Source organism: Xenopus tropicalis, chromosome 10, assembly GCF_000004195.4.
Source record: "Xenopus tropicalis strain Nigerian chromosome 10, UCB_Xtro_10.0, whole genome shotgun sequence".
In the NCBI taxonomy this organism is placed as follows: domain Eukaryota; kingdom Metazoa; phylum Chordata; class Amphibia; order Anura; family Pipidae; genus Xenopus; species Xenopus tropicalis.
In genome coordinates, this window is record NC_030686.2 from 42865232 (window position 1) to 42884097 (window position 18866).

Here is an 18866-nt window from a genome sequence, read left to right on the forward strand (position 1 = left end):
TGACACAGATACTGGAGGTGTAGGAGTGAAGGCTGCAATTAAAACAAACTGCAGCATGTCTATTATGTAAAGAAAAGAGAAAGGAATTTGTACGTGCTAATGTCACACAAACAAGCCTTACGCTACTGCACCTCAGGACCCTAAAGGAAGAATTCGGCAGAAAATTAAAGGGGATCCCCTCCCAAAAACTGCAATTCTAAGCATCTCTCTGTTTTCATAAATGGTGAAAGAATTATCTGACTGGCTGTTTGTATTCTCTGCACTGCTGATCCTGACTCCTAAAACAACAGACCTGGAGGAGAACTCACTTCTACATTGTTTCAGACTCGAGAACAGACGGGACAGTATAGCAGTTACATCTAAAAATAACTTTAAACCCACTGAATATGTTTAATGTATTTTGGAAAGTTGTTTAGAATTATGTTTATTTTACCATCCGAGAAACAATGTTTGGATGGAGATTCCCTTTAGGGTGAAGACACACTGGGCTACTAGTGGCAGCTACTTTTTCAAGGCTACTAAACTCCAGAAAATCCCCTGCCATAGACAATACTGAGAATTGTGTCTACTAAAACACATGTAGAGACGATTATCAATAAGGTAGGTGATAGACAGGGAGATCCAAATTTCGGAAAGACCCATTATCCAGAATACCCTTGGTCCCGAGCATTCTGGATAAGAGGTCCTATACCTGTAGTGCAGCAGTTCTCTGCCCTGTGACTCTGAAATAAAGTTGATCTGGGACTTGAACTGTCCCTTTAAAAAGAAAACACCACATACAGAAGCCTGTGAAGCCCCAAGTCACACCAGAGAACTTAAAAAGTCCCTTGGATACCCTCGTGCTGAAATTAGGCCACTGGCCAGCATCCTTGCTGTAAAGAGTTGTCAGGGTGAAGACACACAGAGCAACTAGTAGCAGCTACTTTTTCAAGGCTACTTAACTCCAGAAAATACCTTGCCATAGACAATACTGAGAATTGCCTCTGCTAAAACACACATAGAGACAATTATCAGTAAATGATCAGCACTGTCTATTTTAGTAGCCACGACAAGTAGCTGCAACTAGTAGCTCTGTGTGTCTTCACCCTAAAGCTGGCCATACACGCACCGATTCTATCGTACGAAACCTCGTTTCGTACGATATTCGGTGCGTGTATGGCATGTCGGCGTGTCGACCGATATCGCAGGAAGCTGCTGATATCAGACGACTCGGCGATCGGACCGGTTAAAAGATTTTGATCGGGTGCCATAGAAGGCGTCTGACCAAAATCTGACGTCAGGACTGAATCGGCAGAAGGAGGTAGAAATCCTATTGTTTCTACCTCCTTATCTGCTGTTTCAGCCCTGACGGTGTGTGGCGGATCTGACGATGTTTCGTGCGACCGGTGGCCGCACAAAACATCGTCAGATCGCCACGTGTGTGGCCACCTTTAGGGCTGTGACACACGGGGAGATTAGTCGCCGCGTGACAAATCTTCGTTGTCAAAGGTACTAATCTCTCCGCAATGCCATCGCACCGGCTAGAATGTAAATCGCCGATGGGATGGCATACGCGGCACCATGATTTGCCGAAGTTGCGGACGTTGCGTTGAGAGGAAACGCAAATCGAGCTTTTATGAAAACTATTGCCCTTAGGACCTGAGAGACAGACCCATAAACAAGTGCTAAGTATAATGCACAGGTTTATGTTTGGTTCTGTCCTTTCAGTTTAGTAGGGAAGAAGCTATACGTATATAAATATATATATATATGAATAAAACAATCATGCTCCCTAATAGTCACAGCAGATTCAGCTGAAGGTATGACCTCATTGTCTCACTATTCTGTAACTGGATCCCATTTTCTATTTAATGGCGTCTGGGGAATTCAAATGAACACAATCCTGGTAAAATAATACAGAACAAACCTCACATTGCCAAACAGTACAAGGTAGGAGGTACGCAGCTTGGCGGAATGCTCTCTGTAATGAACAAAACACTCCAAACTCAATAAAATGAGCTGAAAGAATGAAGCCGATTTGGCATAAAGTGCACAGACCCCAAATGCTAATAATAGTCCAAATATGTATCTTTATTTTTCTCTTTAAAGTGACAGTACACAGATACGACTGGGGGTCCTGGGCGCACCAAGGTTCCCAAGTTGTATAATGGAACTTTATCAACTTTCCCTGGCAACAACACTGGAATTCTGGGTGAAGATGATGCATTGTGGGTAACCCCATAGTGTTGCACAAAGGATAGAGACCTGCCCACAGCAGCTTCTAACTAGGGCATATCATTCCATGAAGTATTTGGGTGTTGCCGGGCTGCATACAGTTACAGCAGCATTTATCAAAGAGTGAAATCATATCTAGATCTTTTTCTCCGATTCACCCTAGAACTCTCCTTGTCCACAGAATGGGAACACAAGTGGGTGATAAAAGGAAGGAAGTATTGTTGTGTTCAGACGGCGTTTCCCTTTCATATATACAATAACCGTCGGTACTTTGTTACAGAAGGAAAATACATTTTCTTATGTAATGTCATGTAATCGCTGAACACCTGCTTTTCACATGTGATTTGACTTTGTGTCTGGTGATTTTGCATATCCTTTGGCATGTATCGTTTCTGAAGAACGGGGGTGTCATTATCAGTGCTGGGGAGGTAGGGGTTCGGCACTACATGCAAGGAGATTGTGTTCCCCCCATTAATGTGTGACCTTCAACTGGGTACGCTTTGCTCCCACTCTCCAAATGTATAAAAGGTTGAAACTGGTCATAGTGTGTGTTAATGGCATAGCTACCTTAGACTGATGGGAATGTGATAGGGACCTTAGATTGAAAGCTCCACTGGGGCAGGGACTGATGGGAATGTGATAGGGACCTTAGATTGTAAGCTCACTGGGGCAGGGACTGATGGGAATGTGATAGGGACCTTAGATTGTAAGCTCACTGGGGCAGGGACTGATGGGAATGGGATAGGGACCTTAGATTGTAAGCTCACTGGGGCAGGGACTGATGGGAATGTGATAGGGACCTTAGATTGTAAGCTCACTGGGGCAGGGACTGATGGGAATGTGATAGGGACCTTAGATTGTAAGCTCACTGGGGCAGGGACTGATGGGAATGTGATAGGGACCTTAGATTGTAAGCTCCACTGGGGCAGGGACTGATGGGAATGTGATAGGGACCTTTGATTGTAAGCTCACTGGGGCAGGGACTGATGGGAATGTGATAGGGACCTTAGATTGTAAGCTCACTGGGGCAGGGACTGATGGGAAAGTGATAGGGACCTTAGTTTGTAAGCTCACTGGGGCAGGGACTGATGGGAATGTGATAGGGACCTTAGATTGTAAGCTCACTGGGGCAGGGACTGATGGGAATGGGATAGGGACCTTAGATTGTAAGCTCACTGGGGCAGGGACTGATGGGAATGGGATAGGGACCTTAGATTGTAAGCTCACTGGGGCAGGGACTGATGGGTATGTGATAGGGACCTTAGATTGTAAGCTCACTGGGGCAGGGACTGATGGGAATGGGATAGGGACCTTAGATTGTAAGCTCACTGGGGCAGGGACTGATGGGAATGGGATAGGGACCTTAGATTGTAAGCTCCACTGGGGCAGGGACTGATGGGAATGTGATAGGGACCTTAGATTGTAAGCTCACTGGGGCAGGGACTGATGGGAATGTGATAGGGACCTTAGATTGTAAGCTCCACTGGGGCAGGGACTGATGATCCGCAATCTCTATACATTGCTGCTTGTTGGACTTGTTGGATAGGATAATATAATAATAAAATTGCTGAGAACATGGCGCTACCTGTGTATTAAAGCCACGGGTGTGCAGATTATCCATACTTGTGGTTATTTTCACTGTCCTCAGTAAAGGAGAGAGAGGCAACAACGTCCCTGATGAAATGACGCATGACGGAGAAAAATGGTGTTGGCAAAAGCAAATAAATATCCAAGGTGAGATAAACCCAAAGATGAGAGCTGAGTGAAATCCTTTATATAACAATCGCTAACAAGAGATCTCTGGAACTGGTTCAACGGCGATGTCCTTCTGAGCTTCTGTGCTCCAACCCATTGTTCTGTGCCAAGATTAGCGGGAAACAAAAGAGGATTTCTGGACTCGCTACAAGCGCTATTCACTGGCACAAAGAGTAACTAAGTGTAAGAACCAGTGTACCGGAATAACCCCGGAAACCGTTTACTGCTGCATTGTGGAGGCAGCAAAGCCAGAAAACCATCTACTCCTCAAAGTGCAGCGTAAAAACTGCATCAACTGCGTCACATGTTACTTAATGCCCTTTACTCAGGGTCAGACTGGGCCGCCGGGACACTGGGAAAAATCCTGGTGGGCCCTGGCTCTAGTGGGCCCCAGTGGCCCAGACCCGACCCATGCCGGTGCTCCCCCTCCCGACCGCTCCTCCCTCGGAGGAGGACGTCGGGTAGGGGCCTGCGAGGGGGGTAAGGGGGGCCACTGCGGGGGGGTTAGGGGATGCGCCTGGCTGGGGGTACCTGCGGGGCCCCTGGGACAGGAGCCCCGGTGGGCCCTTCACCCCCCAGTCCGACCCTGCCTTTACTTTGTATGATTTGGTACAATTTGGGTTTTAAACTTGGTAAAACTCTATTGGTTAGTGCTGTGTGAGACACATTAGATGTAGAGAATAACAGAGGCTGTGTTCACACGGACCGATTTTTTACTTACAAACGACCGATTCCCGAACGATCCGATGCTATTGTTAAGTTATCGTATAGTTGGTGGTGTACGAACGATCGTCGGCCCACCAAACAAGCCGACATTATCGTCCCCAAAATCGATCGGCCAGGTTTAAAAATTTTGGTCGTTTAACGATAAAATCTGCCAGTTGGTGTGAGTGTCAGACATTTGTCTTTCAACGATTGTTCTCTGCGCATGTCACGATTGCCAGCAGCAGAAGTCAACGACATCGATCGTACGTAGATATACGATCGTAGGTATTTTACGATAATGATGCGACAAAATCTTTCCCGAATTATCGTTGCCCGTGGATGGCATATCGTATGGGAACTCGATCGCCATACGATCGTTTGTCGATATAATCGTTCATCGCACAACGAGCGAAATCGCCTCGTGTATGGCCACCTTTAGGATGAAAAAGCCAGTACAGGTGATGGAATTCATAAGTCATTCTCTGAGGAAAAAGGGGAGGGGATGGGAGCTCTCTGTCCAGGAAATCAGAATCAGAAAGTAGGTGTAAAGAAAAAAACCTTGAGTAGAATAATTTTTCTGGATTAGGTGACCCTAATAGTGGCTAAATTCAGGGTTCAGGGTCAGACTGGGCCACTGGGACACTGTAAAAAATCCCAGTGGGGCCCAGCGACCCAGACCCGACCCTTGCCAGCGCTCCCCTGGCCGACCGTTCCTCCCCTGAAGGGAGAGGATGTCGGCTGGGGGCCCCTGCAGGGGGTTAGGGGGGCCCCTGTGTGGGGGGTTAGGGTTTGTGGGGGATGCGGCCAGCCCCGGTGGTCCCTGCACCCCTCAGTCTGACCCTGGCTAAGTTACTATGAAAAACAGGTTTCTGAATTATTCAGGTTGTTTGATATTAAAAAAAATAATTTTACTTTGTTTATTTTAGTGTGTGAACATAAAAGTTCCTGTTTGTCTGAAAACCCTGCTGTGAATAAAACACAGGTAAATCCCTGACTGAAGTTACACTTGGTGTCACTGTCTCTTGATTTGCAAAAAGGTTTTGCCACTTCTGCCATTTGAGTGAATTCCCGAGATTTTTATTCCTCGAAAACACAATTGCGGGCAAACAAAAGTGCAGCGTTAAAGAAAAAAAATCACTATTGCATTTTTTTGTTGTTATATATTCGAAATGCAGCCAGACGGAAACCCTAATTGAATACATTTAATAAATGTTAAAAAAAAAATGTGTTTTCAGCAACATGTTGGACTGATTCAATGAAAAACCTGGAGAAATGATTTCTAGATCACTCACATGGATCTGAAATATCAGGAAAAGTGGGGAAAGTGATATTAATAGAGGAGAGGGTTTCCAGTGTTTATTTGGATTCTTTCAGCCTGTTTGCTCCCCCCCAGTGCAGAGTGGGATTCCTGACTTGTATAATAGAAAGACCTCTGAGTACGGAGCTGAAATAACTCGGCAGCTGCCTGGTATTCAGCCCTACAGATTCCATTCCCCCCTCCTAGCAACAACCGGTGCAGCCGTGGAACTGACATTTGGGTAGAAGCGCAGGACAAAACCAACGCTGACATGGCTGCCTGTCCTGCTTACAGAGCCTGACACAGTTATTTACACCCTTCACCAACTCACATTTTTATTAATTGGAAATTATGTGAATCACATATTGCTTGATGCTTGTGGTAGAATCCTGCATCAGGTCGGGTACCCACAGGTACTTGCAGAATACCCGCAAATTAGTGGGGTTTCAGGTGGAAGGTCCCCAATTTCCTTACTGTGCAGGCAGTCCGTGGGTACCTACCTGGGCACTTGGCTTGAATGCAGGGTCTCATTGATTAAAAGATCAATTTCTTGCCCTGACCCAGGGGCACTGCTGCCATGGAGCAAGTTGGGAAACTCGCCTCAGGTAGCAGCACCCCCAGCAGTGTCGGACTGGGGTGCCAAGGGCCCACCAGAAACCCTTAAACCTTAGTCCCACTCTCCCCTTCTCTCACTCACTTTCTTTAATCTCTTAATTGCTTCTTTTTACATACTATTATCTATCCTTTCCTCCATTTAAGGTGCCCATACAGGGGCCGATTCTAGCTGCCGATATGGGTCCCTTGGACAGATTCGGCAGCTAATCGGCCCGTGTAGGGGCACTACCGACGGGCCTGCCTGACCGATATCTGACCTGAAATTGGGCAGATCTCGATCGGGCAGGTTAGAAAATCTAGTCGGATCAGGGACCACATTGGCTCGTTGATGCGGTCCCTGGACCGACTTTTCCTATACCCGTCATTATAATTACCCTGGATTCTCCCGATATCGCCCCGCCCGTAGGTGGGGATATCGGGAGAAGATCTGCTTGCTTGGCCAGGTGGCAATCCTAGGAATGGGGTGCAGCAACGATCAGGTACCTGCCTCATCCATATTCATTTGTCTAAACTTGCTGCGGTACCCCCACTTTCCCACTCAGCAAGTGCTTTTCTGATAAGTTCTTTCCCATGTAGCTGGCTCATACAGTCCAGTTTGATTCCTTTTGGATACTGATGATAAAAAACATCACTGGTGTAACCAAGGGGGGCAGCGGGTGTACCTGGGCCTGTCCCCTTGGGGGCCTAGCAGCGGCGGTGCAATAGCTCCTGGGGGCCTGCTATCATTTTTGCCCCCGGCCCATGGGTTCCTATATGCGCTACTACAAAGGCTACCACACCATATAAAAGCAGGCAAACATTTTCTGTGCATGGATCCCTGTGCCTGTGTGCTAGCCGGCATTTGTACAAAAACATTCTAGAAACCCTGCTTGCTAAAAGGCAAATTTCCTTGCAAAAAGACCCCTATTCTCCCTGTTCTGCCGCTTTGCACCCCCTTCATTCAGCTTTGCATTTCATACACTAGGGGGCGATACTACTGCCTTGCCAATAGCATTTCAACATCCTTTATCTCTATCAAAAAGCAACAGCACTTTTTTTTCTTCTTTTTTTAATAAATACCTTCAGCACAGAAATAGAATGTTGCCACATAGTATTCTATTCCAGATCTGTATGTCTTTACATTCAATTTGTTTTTATTGCGGATTAACAGTGTCAACAACATGGGTAAGGTGTCGGTCAGACAGGCCTCATTGTGTTTTATGACCCTGGGAAAGTCACCCAAAGGAATGGCAGCTGAGATACTCACTGTTCTGACTGACCATATGTGTTTCCTGGGAAACCCTGACCTGTCAGTGGGGGAATGTAGAAAGAGTTCAGCATGCACATGTGGCCCAAAAGCCAGAATTATGTCACCTCCCCCGCCCCCCCACCTGTATACACATAAACAAAAACATTGCAATACCATATTGCCACCATACAGTATGTTTTTATTATCCTTTATTTATATAGCTCCAACATGTTTACTGGGTGCTATACAGAGACTGTACATCAGTCAGTTCCTGTCCCAGTGAGCTTACAATCTAAGGTCCCTATCACATTCCCATCAGTCCCTGCCCCAGTGAGCTTACAATCTAAGGTCCCTATCCCATTCCCATCAGTCCCTGCCCCAGTGAGCTTACAATCTAAGGTCCCTATCCCATTCCCATCAGTCCCTGCCCCAGTGGAGCTTACAATCTAAGGTCCCTATCCCATTCCCATCAGTCCCTGCCCCAGTGAGCTTACAATCTAAGGCCCCTATCACATTCCCATCAGTCCCTGCCCCAGTGGAGCTTACAATCTAAGGTCCCTATCCCATTCCCATCAGTCCCTGCCCCAGTGAGCTTACAATCTAAGGTCCCTATCCCATTCCCATCAGCCCCTGCCCCAGTGAGCTTACAATCTAAGGTCCCTATCCCATTCTCATCCATCCCTGCCCCAGTGAGCTTAAAATCTAAGGCCCCTATCACATTCCCATCAGTCCCTGCCCCAGTGAGCTTACAATCTAAGGTCCCTATCCCATTCCCATCAGTCCCTGCCCCAGTGGAGCTTACAATCTAAGGCCCCTATCACATTCCCATCAGTCCCTGCCCCAGTGGAGCTTACAATCTAAGGCCCCTATCACATTCCCATCAGTCCCTGCCCCAGTGAGCTTACAATCTAAGGTCCCTATCCCATTCCATCAGTCCCTGCCCCAGTGGAGCTTACAATCTAAGGCCCCTATCACATTCCCATCAGTCCCTGCCCCAGTGGAGCTTACAATCTAAGGTCCCTATCACATTCCCATCAGTCCCTGCCCCAGTGGAGCTTACAATCTAAGGTCCCTATCCCATTCCCATCAGTCCCTGCCCCAGTGAGCTTACAATCTAAGGCCCCTATCACATTCCCATCAGTCCCTGCCCCAGTGAGCTTATATGGCAGTACAATTATATTACTACATGTTCCTGTTTCCCTGTGCCAGAATATGGTGGTTTCAGGGAAATGTTTAAACAATCATATTTATTGGTGTGACAGTAGCGCTATGGCATTTCAGTCCTAGAACTTTGCACGGAATGTTGGACCTTTCTCCCCTACATTGGATCCCATGGATGAAGGCTACATCTGGGAAGGTGCATGTTAGAACTGAACCTGAAATGGAATAAAAATGTAAAGAATTTATTTAGAAATAAAAAGTACCCCATAAAAATCATGACAGTATCCCTTTAAGGTGGCTATACACTGTAACACCTTGTCAAAGGAGCAGATCTTCTCCCAATATGCCCACCTATGGGTGGGTCATATTGGGCTAATTTGATCGTTTGGCCCTAGGGCCAAATTACAAATGGCGGGCATAGGTGCCATTGGTTCGGGGACCACATCAATGAGCCAATGCGGTCCCTGATCTGAAGGAGAAATCAAACATCCTCGATCGAGATTCAGGTCAGATTTTAAAATGATATAATAGGGTAATGATGTAAGCCTTATTGATGATAAATAAAGCCCAATTATCCATGGATTTCTAGCACTGCCATTGGATGGAAGGTATAATCATGCAGGGCAGCTTGGGTGGATTGGAATAATGAATACAGCAAGGCCTAAATATAGCTAAGCAGGAGGGTTCGTCATTTCAGAAAGGATAATTAGAACCTTACAAACCAAACTATAGTGCTTTTAATATACATTTTATCATAACTAGATTTTCAGGCCAAACAGATAACTGGCCTGTGCTCTGTACCTAATGCCAGGGGTGGTTAACCTTAAAGCTAACTTTTAGTATGTTATAGAATGGCCCGTTGTAAGCAACTTTTCAGTTGGTCTTCATTATTTATTTGTCATAGTTTTTAAAGTATTTGCCTTATTCTTCTGACTCTTTCCAGCTTTCAAATGGGGGTCACTGACCCCGGCAGCCAAGGAACCATTGCTCTGTGAGGCTCCAGTTTTGTATGTATGTATATATGTATGTATGTCCCTATCCCATTCCCATCAGTCCCTGCCCCAGTGGAGCTTACAATCTAAGGTCCCTATCCCATTCCCATTAGTCCCTGCCCCAGTGAGCTTACAATCTAAGGCCCCTATCACATTCCCATCAGTCCCTGCCCCAGTGGAGCTTACAATCTAAGGTCCCTATCCCATTCCCATCAGTCCCTGCCCCAGTGAGCTTACAATCTAAGGTCCCTATCCCATTCTCATCCGTCCCTGTCCCAGTGAGCTTACAATCTAAGGCCCCTATCACATTCCCATCAGTCCCTGCCCCAGTGAGCTTACAATCTAAGGTCCCTATCCCATTCCCATCAGTCCCTGCCCCAGTGGAGCTTACAGTCTAAGGTCCCTATCCCATCAGTCCCTGCCCCAGTGAGCTTACAATCTAAGGTCCCAATCCCATTCCCATCAGTCCCTGCCCCAGTGGAGCTTACAATCTAAGGTCCCTATCACATTCCCATCAGTCCCTGCCTCAGTGAGCTTACAATCTAAGGTCCCAATCCCATTCCCATCAGTCCCTGCCCCAGTGAGCTTACAATCTAAGGCCCCTATCACATTCCCATCAGTTCCTGCCCCAGTGGAGCTTACAATCTAAGGTCCCTATCCCATTCTCATCCGTCCCTGTCCCAGTGAGCTTACAATCTAAGGCCCCTATCACATTCCCATCAGTCCCTGCCCCAGTGAGCTTACAATCTAAGGTCCCTATCCCATTCCCATCAGTCCCTGCCCCAGTGGAGCTTACAATCTAAGGTCCCTATCCCATCAGTCCCTGCCCCAGTGAGCTTACAATCTTAGGCCCCTATCACATTCCCATCAGTCCCTGCCCCAGTGAGCTTACAATCTAAGGTCCCTATCCCATTCCCATCAGTCCCTGCCCCAATGGAGCTTACAATCTAAGGCCCCAATCACATTCCCATCAGTCCCTGCCCCAGTGAGCTTATATGGCAGTACAATTATATTACTACATGTTCCTTTATTTATAAAGCGCTACTTATGTACCCAGCGCTGTACAGTAGAATAGATTAATACAAACAGGGGGTTATTAAGATAATAGATAAATACACAGTATAACAATAAATACAAATAAATAAAAGATACAGTTGCAAAGACACAAGAGGATAGATATAGTTTAGTTCTAGTTTTTAGTTCTAGTTTAATTGTTATTGTTACTTTGTGTGACTTTTGTTTATAATCAGGCCCTCTCCTATACATATAAGGGTCTCTCATCCAATCCATTCACTGGTTGCTAAGGTAACTTGGACCCTAGCAACCAAATTACTGCTTAAACTCCAGACTGGAGAGCTCCTGAAAATGAAAGAAACTAAAAAACTACAAATGATAATAAATGAAGACCAATTGCAAATTGTCTCAGAATGCTAGGGGCAGGGCTGCCTCAGGGGTCCTAGCTGCCTGAGGTGGCTGCCCCTCTCACGCTTAGCTTTTTCGCAAAAGAGGGGGGCCACATCGCTAGTGCAGAGAGCGCCTCCCCTGGCAACCTCCCAGGCAGCCCTTGCTAGGGCACTGGTAGTGGCCAAGATGCCAATGTGCCCCCTCTGTCTGCCCCCCATGAATACTGCACTACTGAACACGTCTCAGGGTGCAGTGAGCAAAATATACTGCAGACTGCGCTTGGTTTTTGCACTTTGCACCCTGTCCTGCATGTAGTCAATGACCCCGATTGGCTGTGCATATCTGTGTAATTCACATCAGTGGGAGCAGCCATGATTACTCTAATGAGCTGCTCTGATTATCTGCATACACTAATGTGCCCTCTAGTGGCCAAACAAACTGAACAATAACCCTTGAATGGATTATCTCTTTGAATTGCGAGTACCTTTGTTTAGCCACAAAAGCCTCACAAAGCCTTATTATATCCTTATTATTGGTGAATATAATGTGCCTTTAATTCAATATACTTTGAAATCTCCCCCCCACCGGATTTATTATGACACACACACATTGATTAATCAGCTCATTTGTTTTACCATGGACGGCATTGGCAGTGTATATAGAAGCACTTCTAGTTATTAATATAGTCATGTATCATGGGAACACGTTACATTCATCACGTCAGGAATGTGGAAGTGAAAGTGGAAGATAAAGTGGAAAACACCAATGTGGGATTTTTTTACAAGGGAAATTTCTCCATATGAGAATTTCTAAGAACGTTTGGGTTAACATCACCCAGTTGGTAGATTTTGTGCTATTTTGAGACAATTTGCAATTGGTCTTCATTTTTTATTATTTAGTTTTTCATTCAGCAACTCTTCAGTTTGGAATTTTAGCAGCTATGTGGTTGCTAAGGTCCAAATTACCCTAGTGACCAGCCAGTGGTTTGAATGAGAAACTGGAATATGAATAGGAGAGGGTCTAAATAGAATGATAAGTTATAAAACGTAACAATAACAATTAAAATGTAGCCCCCAAAGGGCAATAGTTTTGTGGCTGCCGGGGAAGTGACCCCCATTTTAAAAGCTGGAAAGTGTAAGAAGAGGAAAGCAAATAATTCAAAAAAAATTCAAAAGAATTGTCTCGCTCATCAAACGTATTGTCGCGCGTTGAAAGAATTGTCTTGCGCCAAAAAGAATTGTCTCTCGCGTAAAAAAGAATTGTCTCTCGCGTAAAAAAGAATTGTCTCTCGCATTAAAAAGAATTGTCGCTCAACATCTTCCCCGTTTTGCGAATTTGTCAACGTTCCGCAAATCTTTTGAAAGGTTCGCGAAAACGGGACAGATTCGCTCATCACTGGCTGTAACTATGGTACAGTGTGTATATCAAAAAAATGGAATAGTTGCACTACAATTCCCAGCATCCCACATCAGCCAAAGTCAGTAAAAGCTGGAAGTTTTGGATCAACAGGTGCTGGAGAGGTGTAGTTTGTTTTATAAATAAACAAGGCTGCCCAGGGGGGTATGGGCCCAATGGGACAGCCCAGCTGTAAAGGTGGCCATACACGTTAAGATCGGCACTAATGACGGGCCTGCCCGACCGGCATCTGGCCTGAAATTGGGCAGATATCGATCGTGCAGGTTAAAAAATTTAGTTGGATCGGGGACTGCATCGGCTCGTTGATGCGGTCCCTGAACTGACTGCGTCTATTACCGGTGACCAAACTAGCCTAAATTCACCCGATATTGCCCAGCCGTACATGTGGATATTGGGAGAAGATCCGTTCGCTTGGCGACCTTGCCAAGGAAGCGGATCATAATGTGTATGGGCACCTTAAGGCAGGTGTCCCCAACCACCGGTCCGGGGCCCGGTGCCGGCCCGTGGGCTGTGCTGAACCGGGCCACCTCTGGTCCCAATTACCTGTGATCCCAACTCCCTGATGTGTTACACAGCCATGACAACAGCTATACGATGCCCAGGAAGCTTTCTACTGATCAAGACAAGGACCAAAGTACTTTATTAAGCTGTATGTAATAATACTAATAATAAAGTGCATAATATAAAATTTAATAATTACATTTACATTATATATGTAATAATTAAATGATATACTATGCACTAGTTGAGCCAACCCCCCTATTGCCAACCCCCCGGTCCTTGAAAAAATTGTCTTTCTTGAAACTGGTCCGTGGTGCGGGAATCACAGCCTTAAGGGACCCATATCGGCAGCTAGAATCGGCCCGTGTATGGCCACCTTTAGAATAGCATGGCAGACAATCGGTTAGGGCTCTGGCACACGGGGAAATTAGACTCGCGAGTCTTTTTCGGCGATTTTGGGAAATCGCGCCACCGCGTGTGCCATCCCGTCGGCGACTTACATGTTCGCTGGTGGGATGGCGGGTCATGACAACTCGGGGAGATTAGTCGCCCGCGAACAGGGAGTTTTGTCGCGGGCGACTAATTTCCCTGTGTGCCAGAGCCCTTAATCTACTCCCCCCCCCATATCCCATGCCTGAGAGCAGCTACTGCATGTCCCGGCCCTGTACAAAGCAGCAGCAGCAGCAGCAGAGGCAGTAAAGGAGTAAAGGGGCAGGAATGTGAGGCAGAGGAATCACATTACACATCCTGCCTGGGAAGGCACAGCCGCCTGAGTCACACACACACACAGGAGAGGGGGGGGACGCTTAAACCTACACTGCTCACACTGCTCAGCCACACTGGATCCCAGCAGATCCCAGGGATCCCCCACACACAGGGCTTTGTGATCTACAACTCCTGCTTCTGCATCAGACCATGTGAGGGGAGCCTTGGAGAGATGGCTGACAGGTAAGCGCAGGGGCAACAAAACTTTGTTGGAAGTTCCATGGGAAGGGATCCCGGGGGAGGGAAGCCTCAGTGTGACAATGTGGATGAGCTGGGTTAGCCACTTCCACCCTCTGGGACCTCTCACAAGGACTGATACAATGTAACGTGCTTCCCAGGGGTGTCCCCTGAACCCCATTGAGCTGACCTGGGGGCCACAGTACAGACAGGCGACTCACAGCAGCTTTTGTGTTGTTTTTGTGACCTAAGAGACGTTAGTGCTGCTGGCAACTCCGCAAGTGTGCGGGGCACTTACACTGAATGGGCTGCGCTCATAGCTTCATGCCAGAAGAATGGAGGCTTTCTATAGTCTATATATATATATATATAATCTGGGGTTTCAGCCAGCCGGCAGGGGGGCAAGATGATTCCTTTAGTGGTGTGAGCTTGTACGGTGTCAGACTTGAATATAAGCGTGCCTAGTACCTGTTGCATGGATACTTGTATACCTGCTACACACTGCTTATGTATCTATATATAATATGCTGTATGTCTATGAAGATTCTCATTCATCCAGGTCATGATATACAGTATCTAGAAGAATTAAGTCTAAAATAACTGGACTTTTCTGAGTTTTTCTTCAAGAAAAACTCAGAAAAGTCCAGTTGTTTTAGACTTAATTCTTCTAGATACAATATGTATGCTATTTTATTATAGGGGTAGGGAAATGCGGTCCTATTGGATTTTGTTGAATAGCAGCGTCGGAATACAGTATTGTAGTTCAGCAGCAACAACAGGGTCACTGCTATATTATTATGACAGTACTTGTTGATAACTAAGCTGTATTGGTGGCAGAACTATCCTACTGGGTATTTCTATGTGCAATTACTAAGGCATAGTGCTTGATATCATGGAATGAGCCCTTATTTGGAAAAATGACATGTCCTAAGCATTCTGCATTGTAGATCCTATACCTGTATGTATATAGAGATATTTTTTCATTGTATGTATATATAGATATTTATTCTTTGTATGTATATAGAGATATTTATTCTTTATATGTATATAAAGATATTTATTCTTTGTATGTATATAGAGATATTTATTCTTTATATGTATATAGAGATATTTATTCTTTATATGTGTATATATAGATATTTATTCTTTGTATGTATATAGAGATGTTTATTCTTTATATGTATATATAGATATATATTCTTACCTCCTACCCCTTTTCATGTTTGCAAGTACCCCAGGCTGGTGCATTTTTTGAAGAAGAGTAGCACCGACCCAGGGTAAAGGTCCCCATACACTGGCAGATCCGAGCGGATCTTCCCCCGATATCCCACACCTACGGGTGGGTGATATCGGTAGAATCCAGGGTAATTCGATTGTTGGCTCTGGGGTCAAACGATCGAATTATAATGAAGGGCATAGGCAAAGTCAGTCAGGGGATCAACGAGCTGATGCGGTCCCCGATCCGACTAGATTTTCTAACCGACTGATCGAGATCTGGGCGATTTCAGGCCAGCTGTTGGTCGGGCAGGCCCGTCGGTAGTGCCCATACACAGGCCGATAAGCTGCCAAATCTGTCCCAGGGACCCATATCGGCAGCTATTATCAGCCTGTGTATGGGGACCTTAAGAGGGAAGTGTCTAGAATCATTGAAGAATCACCCCCGCAGTGACTGTACCTTTCCTTCTCCTTTAGGGTGAAGACACACAGAGCTACTTAGTAGCAGCTACTTGTCATGGCTACTAAACGGAGAAAATCCCCTGCCATAGACAATACTGAGAATTGCCTCTGCTAAAACACACAGAGGCAATTTTCAGTAAATGATCAGCATTGTCTATGTCTGTAGCCACGACAAGTAACTGCTACTAGTAGCTCTGTGTGTCTTCAACCTTAGGGGGTCTGTGTAAGGTATCCTGCATGATTAATGTATATAAACTAGCTGTAGAATGGCCATTAATGAGTAGAAAGTTCCATCTAACACATTTCTTCTCCTTTTCCCCTGTGGGTGGATCAGGAGATGGGGTACTGGATCCATGGGGACATGGGTGTTTATGTGGCCAAGGTTTGCTACGCTTTCTGCTGGTTGTGGACACGAGGGATATGTATCAGTGTGCCCGCTGGGAAGCCATTTGCAGAATGATTCTAGTAAGCTATGTGTTATCTGAAAAAAACAGAGAGTGCAGAACCTGCAGCAGGCAAGGGGAGACATTTTTCTTTGCACTATGCCCTTCCTGACAGGAAGTTGTAATCCCCTCTGCCGAGCCACAACAGGAAAGGATAAAGTTGTGTTCAGTGGCCTCCCTGAGCTTGCTGGGAGTCAGGACAACTAGTAGACCCTATCTCTACTGTAACCCAAACCTCTGCTTATTTAAGTTTCATTTTTATCATTCCTGTCTCTTTAAGAATGGGGGGCTCAGTATAAAAGTGGAATGGTACGGCTAAGCGTGCCAACTGCAAACGCAGACAAGTGGCCTTTTTTAATAGCGGGTCTCTGTTTTGGTTCTGCACGACAGGCAGGAAATTGTCGGAATGAAGGGAAGGAGACGGTTAAATGCTCGCTCTGGGAGTGCATATTATACACGGAGCAGCTGCACAATCGCTCAGAGGCCTGTAATGTAGATACCACAGGATACCAGTGCCTAATATCATGGCCCCACTCATCTGCATCATTTCACAATGTCATTAAAGCTTTATCCCCCGGTTCTGTCCTTGTAACCCTTTAGTTGTCTGGGGGGGAGCAAACTCCCTACAGATGTTGAATTAATAGAGATCGGGGTTTCATCATAGTGCATGGGAGAAGGGGATTGTACTTTTATCTAATTTGTACAAAAATTAAAGTAAATATAAGCAGTGTAGGTCACTGCCTCCTCCCCCTCCCGCCATGGTCGCTCCATAGAGAAAATCAATTTCCTTGAATTCCAGTGGTTGTTAAAGTTCAACAGCCCTGCTTCCTTTTCCCAAGGATCCCGTAATGCAAGGGGTGCCTCACTGCAGCCTTCTGGGAAGCCTGGATGGATATCCCAGTGTTTGTTCAGATGTCAGTGTGCAGCTATGATGTTTTACGGATTCACCCCTGGCCATGGAAGGACATCCCTTCCCACCAACTGGCCAACTAGAGAGGCATAGCAAGCACCTAGAATATAGGGATTCCCTAACTATAAAAGTGGTTTCAATTCACTTTATTCCTGATGATGAGTGCAACATACTGTAAGTGTTAAGGTCCCCATACACGGGCCGATTCTAGCTGCCAATATGGGTCCCTTAGACTGATTCAGCAGCTAATCGGCCCGTGTATGGGCACTACCAACAGGCCTGCCCGACCCATATCTGGCCTAAAATCGGGCAGTTATCGATCGGGCAGGTTAAAAATCTAGTTGGATCCGGGACCGCATAGGCTTGTTGATGCAGTCCCCGAACCAACTTTGCCTATACCCGCCGTAATAATTCAATTGTTTGGCCCCAGGGTCAAACGATCGAATTAGCCTACACGTTCCCCGATATCGCCCACTTGTAGGTGGGGATATCGGGTGAAGATCCGCTCGCTTGGCGACCTCGCCAAGCGAGCGAATCTTCACGTGTATGGGGACCTTAAGAGCAAAGATACACACAGCTACTTAGTAGCAGCTACTTGTCATGGCTACTAAACGCCATAAAATCCCCTGCCATAGACAATACTGAGAATTGCCTCTGCTAAAACAATTATCAGTAAATGATCAGCATTGTCTGTTTTAGTAACTGTGCTACTAGTAGCTCCGTGTGTCTTCACCCTATATTCAGTGTGTGCTGCTATCTTGGTACTCGTCACAGTACAAGCCTGGGACCTCTAGTTTCCTAGTTGCTCAGCCTTAGCAAAAGCTCTTTATTTGGATATGGGACAAATTATAAAGTAAATAATGTACACCCTATTGTAAAATAGAAGGATATTATAAGTGTAAAAGTAGTTCCTAGGCCATACACAGGCAAGGAGACACAGGCTGAGAGCTTCTACAGAGGCCATAAAACACCAGGGTGACTTATCCTTATATTTTGAAGTAGGGGGTACATTATTTTTTTATAGTACACAAGTTCTGAGTAGGTCATGTGACATAAGGCATATCACATGTACTGTTTGTAACTGATGGCATCTCTGAGCACCATTGGGTGGATCATCCTTATGCTTATTTTGATTTATATAGTGAATAATGTACCCCCTGTTGTAAAATATAAGGATTTTATAAGTCACCAAGGACTACAGACAAGTAGACCCATTGAGCGTGCCAGCCATATTTGGCTTTTAAGTCTTGGTTAAGAGGTTCCTGAGCTTGAGTGAGGTAAAGACGCCAAATTGCAGTAGATGAGAGAAGATGAAGAAGTGGATTTAATTTGAAACGGTTGTATAATTTAATTGATTGTATAATATAGTTCAGAATAGGTTATGGTTAGAATGAAGCCATTCTAGAGAATATTTCTAGAGTAGCCCATAGTTGGCGTGTCTGAGGGCGTGTTACCATGCAAACTTCTGTGTGTTTTCTCAGTGTGAGTAAATTGTAGCCTGTGGCCACGTCACTAACTACAAATATGAGAAGAGAGTATGCTCTGTATTGTTGCCATTCCTTCCCTCTCTGGCCAATGCCACACTTTGGGACAAAGACACACTGAG

The 18866-nt window shown here is 45.7% G+C and overlaps 1 protein-coding gene across 1 annotated transcript in view; it reads left to right on the forward strand.

Moving 5' to 3' along the window:
• Positions 1-14036: 14036 nt before the first annotated feature.
• Positions 14037-18866, forward strand: part of LOC100485974 (rho GTPase-activating protein 39) — a 63982-nt gene continuing 59152 nt past the window's right edge. The window contains exon 1 of the mRNA XM_002932892.5: positions 14037-14236. Coding sequence (XP_002932938.2) covers positions 14226-14236 — 11 coding nt within the window. The 5' untranslated portion in view covers positions 14037-14225. The remainder of the gene's footprint in view (positions 14237-18866) is intronic.